The following is an 11,800-nucleotide window of genomic DNA, read 5'->3' on the forward strand; positions in this document are numbered from 1 at the left end:
TTTACCATGATGACAGCCTTTCTAGCAAGACTTGTTAGTGTGTTTATTTATGGTCTTAGGGATTTTTTTAAGGAACTGTACTGGATACATATATAGATATATAGATATAGATAGGTATATATAGATATATATATATGTAATTTTGGTTCGGGTGGGGGTTTTTTCCTTTTGGAATTTTAAAGATCCCTAAAAGCGGTGTGTAAATTATCTGTTAAGGTTCCGAAGTCTGATTTTTTTTTTTTTCATGATGCCTTTTTCTTCAATGTGCTACTATGAAAAATTTCAAAATACAAAAGTCGTTACCAGTTTGTTGTGCCGCATTTACTGTTTCGCATATCAGGATGCTTTGGCCTTGGGACATTTTCCTGAGTGAGTGAGTGTTGAGCTGTGGAGGGGACACTGCTGTTTGAATAACGTTTTTGGTCCAGCCCCGTTAGTCCCCTCTCAGCTTCAGGGCTTGGTGCCTTTGCAGTGTCTGTGTTGGACGGAATGAAAACTGTACTTGAATTTTTAGGTCCAAATGCCTAACCCTGCAACAAAATTACAGTATTAATTACAGTATTACTCTAAAGCTCAGTAACCGTGTCATCTTCAAAGTAGTTGCGTGTCTTTTAACCGTGTAACATTCTGTCACCAAAAGTGAGAGTTGGTAGTTGACTTTTATGACCTTTATGAATGTTTAATGAGGGCTTATACTCCTTAACACGTAATAACATCAAGAACTTAAAAGAAAATTGAACATTCTGACTCGACCAAGGTATGAGATCTTGAAATTATACCATAGTAGTCCTTTTTTCTTTTTAATCCTGATGTTAATATCTAATCATAGTTTCTTTATAAAAAGGGTGTTTAGGATTTTTGTATCATTTTTATATGTTCAGCCTACTCAAATCAGAATAATCCTTTTTTTTTTTTAACTTATGGGTGTAACACTTGACATTCTCATAATTGCATTGAACTGACTTACTGGGCGAAAATATTTGTGGAACAATCCAGAACATTTTGACTTAATGATCAGAACAGGCACATTGTCAACCCAGCTGGTTAGTCAACAAATGTTTCTGGGAAATCAGAATTAAAATTACAGTATTAATCTAAAATATTAGTTAAAGTACAAATATTTTCAGGCTTTCGGAATTTTGGGCTGCCGGATGCATGGTACCTGCTGGAGTAACTAACTGACTTCCCTGGTGACTAGAAGTTTAAAATTTTAGGATTTAGATGCCTTTCAGAATAACTTCCCTGTGCCCTACCTTTATTCATCTATGTGAGCACATTTTATGGATTTAAACTAATTTTTGGTTAGTTATTAACTATTGACTATAACTACGATTCCTCAAAAATCATAATTTTTATATATTAAAATATACTTTAGATAGCACGTTTTCCAATAGAGTTGATTATTTAAACATTAAGCATTTTAAAGTGGATTATAATCACCTGTGTTCAAATGACTACGGTGTCATGGGTTATGCCAATTTATAAAAAGTAAACATTAAAATAATGAAAAAGAAATTTATTTTTAGAATTAGTGCCCTCCATAGTGCCTGATAAAGCATTCTACAGAAAACCAAGGAAGAAAAAGAAATAAAATTATTTAGGGGAAATTTGTACCCCAAGTCTCGGTTTGGATCAGAAGTTTCTCTATCCAATTAACATTGCGTTTGTTTGGTTTTTACTTTATATTATGAGACATTTCAAAGAACATGAAAAGAAGAATCAATACCCATTTTTGATCACTTACATTCCCAGTGACTATTTTGCCATATTTTTCTCTAATCCCATACGCACATTTCACCCCAAATATTTTAGCATGTATCTTTTTTAAAAAAATACTTTTTCGAGCATAACCACACCACCATTATCACACCTCGTAATTATCATGATTTCCTTGATAACATTCCCAGCCCAGTACCTACTCACATTTCCTCAACTGAACGGCTTTATAGCTGATTGTTCAAGCTGGGCTCCAACCAAAGACCATGCAGTTACATGGGGTTTTACACATAGGATGTATCTTTTATAAACTGAAGTTTGCTCAAGTTGAAACAACTTTATATTTTAAATTTATTTCTCTACTTGATGAGAACAATTCCAAATACAGACCGATGTATTTCATATAGAAATATGAGGCAGGTGAGAAGGAATCAGAGATTCAACTGGTCCCAGGTTCCTGACAGGATATATTGCAGTTTTCCAGGTTGCTTTTTTTTTTACTTTGTTTTGCAGTATTTGAAAGTGAAATCCAGAACAGTATGCTTTTTCTATCTCGACTTTACAATCTTGGATTTGAGATATTTAGTGCAATGTGCTCTGCCCTCCGAAAATAACCTATCCATTTATTTATAAAGTGTGTATTTTTCCTATGTAGTTCTAAGGCAAATTCACTCTGATTCTTTTAGAAATATATTCTTGTAATCTGCTGGTTTACTCATTCCTTCCCTTCCCTCCTCCTCCCTAATTTACAAAGAAACAGCCATCAGGTAAAGAAACTTTGTCGTTGAAAACTGAAAGGTTAACTGGTTTTTAATTTTTTGTGATACATTTTAAAGACATGTTATGTAAGGGATACCTCTGTGGAAAACCGTTGAAGTAGGTAAAGTGGTGAAACAGATTTTTCCTGAGAAAACTGTGTTCCTGGTCTTATACGGAAACTATTATCTTTGGTACTTGGGAATTATATAGGTCATGTGTTTATATGTATGTATGCAAGTTTTGCTTTAACTCTTCTAAGAATATGTTTTAACTTCTGTTTTAGTGGAATATTGGTGAACAACACTAAGTTAGATGGACCTTTGTTACAGATTCTATTTATGAACAATGTTATTTCAAAGTAAGTCATTTTCCCTTTTCTAAATATAATGAATTCATGTGCTTATGAAACAATGTCTTCTATAAGAATGCTGTTTTCATTTGTACTTCTCCCATCCTTATTCTTAAAATTTATGGAATCCTGATGAAGAGCAAGGACATTAGAATCATGTAAACTTGAATTTGGTTTCTTTCTTTCTGCATATCTGAACCTGGGCAGATCACTGACCCTCTCTGCATACCAGTTTCCTCACTGGAAAACATGATATTAATAGTGACCACCTCCTAGGTCTCTAAGTGATCGCCTGTAAGAATCCAATAGCCTCTAATTCAGCGGTTCTCAACCCGTGGGTCGCGAACAATGAAAATACATCCTGCATATCAGATATTTACATTATGATTCATAACAGTAGCGAAATTACAGTTATGAAGTAGCAACAAAAATAATCTTATGATTGGGGATCACCACAACATGAGGAACTGTATTAAAGGGTCATGGCATTAGGAATGTTGAGAACCACTGCCTAATTAAAAAAAACACTACCACCGCAACAATAATGTTAGCCATTTATCTTGCCACGTCAGGTAACAGTCTTCCCTGTTGGCTATCTTCAAAGCTTCCCCACATTATATATATATTTATTTAATATATTTTTATTGATTTCAGAAGGGAAAGGAGAGAGAAGAAACATCAATGATGAGAGAGAATCACTGATTGGCTGGTTCATAGATCGATGCTCAGCTCTTGAACCACACCGACCAGGCATGATATATTTTTTAATATCAAAACTAGACCTTTACAGAAAGTCTTTCAGCATGCTTGAGTCTAGTATGACTGCATTGCGTCAGTGCTTGCTAGTGCTCTGAAATGGTTTGAGGCCTTCCTCAAAGATTGGTTCTAGACATTTCAGACAGTTGCTTGCCCCATCCCATGTCACTTAATCACGTTCTCTTATGTGCTGGGTAAAGTGAAGAGGTAAAGGGAACCATACATAGAGTGGTACCTATGGGGCAGGTCCATTACCTTCTTTATCTCAGTAGAAGAGGAACCTGAGGGTCTGAGGGGAGGGGAAGCTGGATGGTGAGTGTAGCAGCAGCCAGATGCCCGGCACAATTGGGCTCTAACACCATTGTCACCTCCAGACTAGAATCAGCATCTACTCTAGCTTGCGGCAGTCTAACTTGTGCACCACCCACCTGCAAAAATCTTAGAATGTCAGAGCTAAAGAGACTTAACAGATCCTTGAATCAGAAGAGGAAGTTGGCTGCCCAACTGCAGCCTAAGCTGGGCTCCTTCGGGACCTCCCGCATGAGACTGAAGAAGTTTTATGAATGTGGTTCTTGAGCTGGAAGGCTGGAGGAAGTAGACCTCAGTAGTTTTGCTGGCATTGCATTTTCGTTTTATTTTTCAAGTTTAATATTTATGCATTGTATTTCCTTATGTGTGCATAGGGAATCTCTGGGAGGAGGATGCGGAAGAACCGAATGCATAGGTTGCCTTTGTGTGGCAGAAATCGGTGGCTAACAGACAGGGTGGGAAGGAGGCATTTCATTGTGTAACCCTTTCACTTCTTTTGGATATGGAACTACTTGCATGTATTATGTATTTAGAAGTTAAATACATGAAACTTATTTAAAAGTCCGTTTATTCTTAGCGCAGATGAGCCAAGCACTATGTTGGGTTATCCTAATTGTTTTGTGAACTTGGCACCAACTATAGATCCTGAGTGTTACAGAGTTAATGATTTGATAAACCTGAAACACAAAGTAACAAAAATGACACGCGGCATAATCTTGACTTCAGTCAGTTCCTTGTTTTACTCTTTCTGAATTCTGACCATTTTGTGCTCTCATGCAGGCAATATCATCAAGAAATAGAGGAGTTTGTGTCAAATTTAGTAAAAAGATTTGAGGATCAGCAGAAAAATGATGTGGAAAAGACTTCCTTTAATCTTTTGCCCCAGGTATTTCAAACTTAAGAGACTTTATGATTAGTAGATTATGCTTTTCACTGCTAATTATTAGGCCACCAGGATCCTCTTAAATCAAAGCCAAAATGATGAAGATGGTCTGTTCCCCGCCAGTCTTTCACCTGGCTTCTTTCCCTGTGGTCCGCCCAGCAGCCATGGGCTTTCTTTTGGATGGTGGCTCCTTTTCTCATGGGAGTCGGATTCAGACCTGACTGTATGAAAAGTTGAAGGCTTTTCTTTCATTTTCTAACTTGGACATGGGGATTTGTGTAGAAAACTAATTTTAGGCTCCTCCAAAATCTGTATTTCTTAAGTTAATAGAATATGGATTCTTTTTCCCTAAAGCCAACATGTGCTGTCCTTTCCACACACACACACACACACACACACACACGTTAAATAAATAGCATGCCCAAATAAATTGGAGATATTTTACTCCATGAATATTAGAGCATGAATTTATGTTTAAAAGATCAGAATTATGTTTGTGGGGCCTTTTTAAAATTAGAAATTAAGGTGAGACTCTCAGATAAGGATCTTGAGCTGTCTATCTGAAGTTAGAGAACAGTATTCTGATTAATTAAATTTAAAATCACCTTTAGTTTTCACCTATATACAATTTTTTAAATAAATATTTTTATTGATTTCAGAGAAGAAGGGAGAGGGAGAGCGAGATAGAAACATCAATGATAAGAGAATCATTGATCAGCTGCCTCCTTCACCCCCGATACTGGGGACCAAGCCCACAACTCAGGGATGTGCCCTGACCGGAAATTAAACTGTGACCTCCTGGTTCACTCAACCACCAAACCACACCAGGCGGGCCATATACAATTTTTGAAGATTCAAGAAATGGGAAATACAGTTAACAGTAAGAAAACACTAAATTATATTAACGTTTTGATTCAAGGTGCACTTGAGAATATTTTGGTGGCTTGAGGTCAGTGAAGATGATAGTAGAATTGACTAGTAATATAAATTTACATATTTTAATCTTTCTGGTTATCTGATTTCAAGAGAAACGAAAGTCTGCCTTATCAGTTCAAATGTTGAAAGTTCCATAAATTTATTAACACGAAAGTCATAGTATATGCTAATGCTTCAGAAGACAGTTTGTATATCTTTTTTAATTTTCCTACTTGTGAAATTTCTTTCATAAGCATTCCTACCTAGCTTAACTTAACTCACCTTAGTTATGACCAAGTGAATTCAAACTTTTATATACCATAATGATACCATTGTGTATGTATTAGAAAATAAAGTGGGTGTGTCCAAATTGCTAATATTTGAGTTTTAAAGTTGAAACTTGGTTTGTAATGTGTGTTTTTCTTTGTGTCAGCCATCCAGTGTTATGCTAGAAGAGGACCATAAAGTAGAAGAATCCTGTACCATTGAAAACAACAAGGAAGCTTTTAGTGTAAGTTTGGACATTTTAGCTTTGGAATTCTGCAGGTACATGTTTCCTATCCTGTGTCAGTTGGGCAGCATTTAAATGATAATGTGGATAGTCACATGTCATCAGATGGTCACACATTCTTTCATTACATTTGTTACAAACAACCCTGTGGACTTCAACTTTTAAATACTATAGTTTGCTTTTTAATGACTATTTTATTGTGACCTGGAAGCACAGTCAACATTGCCTGGAGGACTTGATTCATCCTGACCGACCTCTCTGCGTTTATTTTCAAGAACTTGGAGGAAGGTATAGGAAACATGCTGTTGAATTTACAAATGGTTGAAGCTGAGAAGGGTACATAGTTAATATCACAGATGGCAGATATGAAATTGAAAACATTTTAAATAGAAGAAGCTTAACAGGGACGAACCCATGTTTAGGCCTTTTCAGTACCTGTGCGGAGTTGAGCAATGTCAATGCGATGCACTGGTGTGATTTTTTGCAACTACAATTTTTTTAAGATGATGATGTAATCCTGGGTTCTATGAGAGGAAGACTAGTTTTCCTGTTTATGAAGTACTGTGACCCATTGATCAACCACAGCTTTAAAAACATGGGGCTGCTGGGGTGATGAAGAGCCCACACATCTCATTGAAAAAATTTACAAGGGAGGTCACATCTCTACAAATGCAATGAAGGCTGTTATTTGCAAAGGTGTCATTTTTGGGTCATCCTATGCAGTGCCAAGTGGCAGAACTAGGCCAGTGATTGGATTGAGAACAAAGGCACATTCCAACTCAACGTTTAGTACGTAGGAATTTCAAGCCTGTAAAAAACAAAGTGGTTTGTCTCATTTTTTAAAAAAAGCAAATTCCATGGTACTGGAGTCAAAGACTGAGATGCTATCGGGCACTTTAAAGAAAGATTTCTGAATTTGAACCAGATCACTTTTCATTTCTCTTCTAAACTGAGATTCTGGGATTTAGTGGCACCTGCCTGGAAAGTGGGAATTGTACACATTAGTTAATTTGATTCTTTATTTTATTTTGAATATATTTTTATTGATTTCAGAGAGAGGGAGAGAGAGATAGAAACATCAGTGATGAGAATCATTGATCATCTGCCTCTTTCACGCCCCCTACTGGGCATCTAGCCCACAATCTAGGTATGTGCCCTGACTGGGAATTGAACCATGACCTACTGCCTGGAACTCTCCTCTCTCAAACTGCAGTGAGGCTCACTTCCTCAAATTACTCACGTCTTGGTTTAGAGAGGCTCAACCACTGAGCCATGCTGGCTGGGCTAATATTGTTCTTTAATGAGTACTAATAAATATTTACTAAATGCTCCTTTGTACTATGGACTGTTGTAGGTTTCAGGGACATAGTAATAAAATTTTAAGAAAGGCAAAGTCCTTGCCCTCCTTGAATTACATTATAGTGGGAAAGGCAGTGCTCTGAAGGAAAATAAAGCAGGTTAAGGAGTTAGTACCTGAGGGATATTTGGTGTATATAGTGAGTACTTGGTGACAGCCTCTCTAAACCAAGATGTGAGTAATTGGAGGGAGTGAGCCTCACTGCAGTTTGAGAGAGGAGAGTTCCAGGCAGTAGAAGGAAGAGGAGAGCCCCGGGGCAGAAGCATGCATACATTGCCCACTATACATAGCCAGTACTGTCTATTGTAAGCTCCTTGCAGATGTTCCTCCTAAGGATACTGTCGTTCTTTTCATTTTACAGATGAGGAAACAGATATGGGAGCTAAGTAACTTGCCAGTAGCCCCTTAGCTAGAAAGGGGTGAAGTCAGGCTTTTCATCCATGCTTCTGACTGCACAGCAGAGGATCTAGATCAGTGGTTCTCAACCTGTGGGTCGAACAACCCTTTCACAGGGGTCGCCTAAATACATCCTGCATATCAGATATTTACATTACAATTCATAACAGTAGCAAAATTACAGTTATGAAGTAGCAATGAAAATAATTTTATGGTTGGGGGTCACCCCAACATGAGGAACTGTATTAAAGGGTTGCGGCATTAGGAAGGTTGGGAACCACTGATCTAGATCCTTACATTGCCTTCCAGGCCACAGTGAGGACTTCAGATTTTACTCTGAGTGAGATGAGAAGCCATTGGAGGATTTTAAGTAGAAATGAGATGTGATATAACTTGAATTTATAAAAGAACTGGCTCTCTGTGGAAAAGTCTGTAGCTGGTTGCATATGAAAGCTGGAAACCAGTTAGGAAGTTAATGCACTTATCGCAGGTGAGATGAAATAGCTTAGACCAAGATGATGATGATGGCGATAAGAAGTGCTTTTAACCTGGAGATGCTTTGAAAGTAGAACTGATCGAATATTTTGATGAACTGGATGTAGAATATGAGAATGAGGGTAGTCGTAATGACTCCAGCTTTTGTCCTCAGCAACTGGAAGAACGTTGCTGCCTTTTCTGTGATGGGCAAGGCTGGAGGGAAGAGCAGGTATAGAGAGGATAGGGCTCTAGTGCGGTTTTAATTAGGTGAGTTTGAGACGCCTCTTACATGTCCAGTGAGGGCTGTCAAATTGGCATTGGCGTATACAAGGTTGGAGTCTAGGAGCAGTCAGACAACATTGGGGGTTACCAGCATTTAAATTATATTTCATCACACGGGTCTGGAATCACATAGAGCGGGACTAAGGGCTGGCCGTACAGAATGTAGAGAGATGGTTTATAAGAGAATGTTCTTATTCTTAGAAGGCCCATACTGAATTACATAGGGGTGAAGTATAAAAATCGGAAACTGGAAACTAGGAAGTTATTGTACTCATCTCAGGGCAGATAAAATAATGGCTTATACTGTGATGATAGTGGTGGTGACTTACATTGTTTACACGGCTCAGTAAAAAGTAAATCTGAAAAAAAAAAAAAGTATGTGTATGAGAGAGAAAACAGATGTGCGTACCAAAATGTCAACAATTGTTAAATCTAGATGGAGGGTACATGAGTGTTCATTATACCATTTCTTCAACTTTTCTATATGAGCTTTTTCAAAAAAAATGGAGGGAAAAGAAAAGACTGGGAGGTAAGGAAATGGAATCAATATACAGACAACTTTTCTGAGGGTCTTGTTGTAAGGGAAACAGAGAAATGGGGAATTGGAAGGAAAAGTGAGAGTTGTGGGCAAGTTTTTATTTTTTAAGTCTGGAGAGGGTACAGCTGATAGTAATGATTCAAAGAGAAAATGCTCAATAATCGTGGAGGCATAGGGAAATATAAACATGTAGCTTTTACTTACACATCCAAATCTGGCTCCTTTAACGAGGGAGTTGATTATTTCTAATAACTTCATCCAAAATAAATCGTTAAAACAATTAATCATAGTCTTACATTACTCAATGTCTTCTTTTTCCTGCTTCAATAGCAATATTTTTTGACTTGTTTTCTGCAGGTTGTAGGAAGTGTCCTGTATTTTACTAATTTTTGCCTTGATAAATTGGGGCAACCGCTACTAAATGAAAACCCTCAGCTTACCGAAGGATGGGAAATACCCAAGTATCCTACATAGTGAATGAAGATCTTTTATTCATCTTGCCATTAAGTTCACCTTTTAAAAGTTTTACCAAATTTTGCAGACAATGATAACCATTCCTTAATAAAATTTACTAAAGGTACCAGCAAGTCTTCAGCCACATTGTTTCTCTAGAAGGGCAAGAAATACAAGTAAAGGCCAAAAGGTTTGTGTGGGGAGTTGTTTTTATTTTGTTTTCTGCTTTAAAAAAAACAAACACAAATCATAAACTCCTTTAGCTTGGAAAGTTAATATTCTTTATTGCTGGCTTACTGTAAATAAATTACAGATTAAGCTATAATTTTAATATAGAGACCTGTATTAAATGTTTAAATTGGTATTGATTGGAATTCATTGGTTCATGCCTAGTGTGTCTGGGTGGGTGGAAAGGCTTGAATTGTTGCTGTCACTGTGATTGCTGCCTTAAAACCATCTGCCCCTTTCCATGTGGCCTAAAGGAATAGGATCTGTTTGCCTCGGTGCTTTTGGTACGAACCACTGGCAAAACTCAGAGGTAACAGATCAATCAGGAGCATCCAGTTCTTGGTTAAAAGTGCTGTTGTTTAAATCACCAAGTATGGGAGCTGAAAGTGTACCCATTGCAGATTTTAGTAATCTGTGATCAGTGCACTTCCTAAGTTCTGGTACACTTTGCTGTCATCTAAGATTTTATCGATTTGCTTTTATAGTTTCACTTACATTGTGAAAATCTTTGTTTTTTGACCAAATAGGCCAAGGCCTCACTGTTTCAACTGTGGTTCCGAAGAACATCAAATGAAAGATTGCTCAATGGTAAAGTTTTTTCCCATGGAAAAAAATATCTTTGAACCAGAGCTTTCTAGTGTTTTCAACATATTTATGGCATTGTGTGATATGAAGAAACTTCCTCTGTTAATTTCCTGTAGTCTTGGATTTTGAAAAATTTACTTAAATTCTAAGGCATTAGATTGTTTTAAAACTTGATTACAGTGCTCTGTATTTGAAATGAATGGAAGATTATCAGTTAATTTTTAGACAATATATTTTTAAAACTTGATTTTATGTTATGGTAATACTGAGGTAATAAAACATTAAAGTGACTGCTTCTCTTTCTGGCTTATTTTTCTAAAATATCCAGCCTCTTTTATACTTGTTCCTTATACATTAAAAACTAAAATAATCTGCTTGACCTAAGCAAAGGGCATAGATTTATTTAATTTCTGAAATATTTCTAAAGTGCTTGATACCATTCTTTTCAAATACATTACGATTCAGCCTCGGAATGCTGCTCGAATAAGCGAAAAGAGAAAAGAGTACTTGGATGCCTGTGGTGAAGCAAACAATCAGAACTTCCAACAGCGGTACCATGCGGACGAAGTCGAAGAAAGGTTTGGAAGATTCAAGCCAGGCGTTATTAGGTACTTGTTGTCAGTTTCCCATAGAATGCCATTTCTGTTTCCCCAGTACATATTTGAGACATTGTGTACTTAGGGTAATTATCATTATGTAAGTTTTCTCTAGCAAGGCTCTAGATAATATACATCAAGTCATTAGAAAACGTTCATTGAAATCTCAACTACAGGGTGTCTCCCCAAAATGTATACATACACTTTGAATAATTATAAAGGTGGTGTTTATTAAAATACATTTCATTGCCAAAACCGGTTTGGCTCAGTGGATAGAGCGTCGGCCTGCGGACTGAAAGGTCCCAGGTTCGATTCCGGTCAAGGGCATGTACCTGGGTTGCAGGCACAATCCCCAGTGGGGGATGTGCAGGAGGCACAGATCAATAATTATCTCCCATCATTTATGTTTCTATCTCTTTCTCCCCCTCCTTCTCTGAAATCAATAAAAACATATTAAAAATTAATGAATAAACAGTGAGGGGGAAATAATTTTAAAATATTTTTATCAAATTTATCTTGCCCTATCTCCCCCGAGGCTCCTCAACTAATGCTGACACCCTTCTCCCAGAAACAACATCTTTCCACCCATTCGACTATTTATTCTGGCATTTGCTTCCCTGTTTCCAAATAATGTGTCTGTGAAGCCGTCCATCTGACCATGACTTCCAATCACGGCAGGGGAGGGGTTTA

General features: G+C 37.2%; 1 protein-coding gene across 1 annotated transcript in view; it reads left to right on the forward strand.

Annotated features, from left to right (window-relative positions):
• ZCCHC8 (zinc finger, CCHC domain containing 8) overlaps positions 1-11,800 on the forward strand; it is a 19,547-nt gene that overhangs the window by 1,246 nt on the left and 6,501 nt on the right. The window contains exons 2-9 of the mRNA XM_015567259.1: positions 715-757; positions 2,759-2,833; positions 4,670-4,775; positions 6,121-6,198; positions 9,606-9,709; positions 9,826-9,891; positions 10,457-10,517; positions 10,980-11,122. Of these exons, the coding sequence (XP_015422745.1) occupies positions 715-757; positions 2,759-2,833; positions 4,670-4,775; positions 6,121-6,198; positions 9,606-9,709; positions 9,826-9,891; positions 10,457-10,517; positions 10,980-11,122 (676 nt within the window). The remainder of the gene's footprint in view (positions 1-714; positions 758-2,758; positions 2,834-4,669; positions 4,776-6,120; positions 6,199-9,605; positions 9,710-9,825; positions 9,892-10,456; positions 10,518-10,979; positions 11,123-11,800) is intronic.

The sequence above is a fragment of the Myotis davidii genome, unplaced genomic scaffold (assembly GCF_000327345.1).
Source record: "Myotis davidii unplaced genomic scaffold, ASM32734v1 scaffold223, whole genome shotgun sequence".
Classification (NCBI taxonomy): domain Eukaryota; kingdom Metazoa; phylum Chordata; class Mammalia; order Chiroptera; family Vespertilionidae; genus Myotis; species Myotis davidii.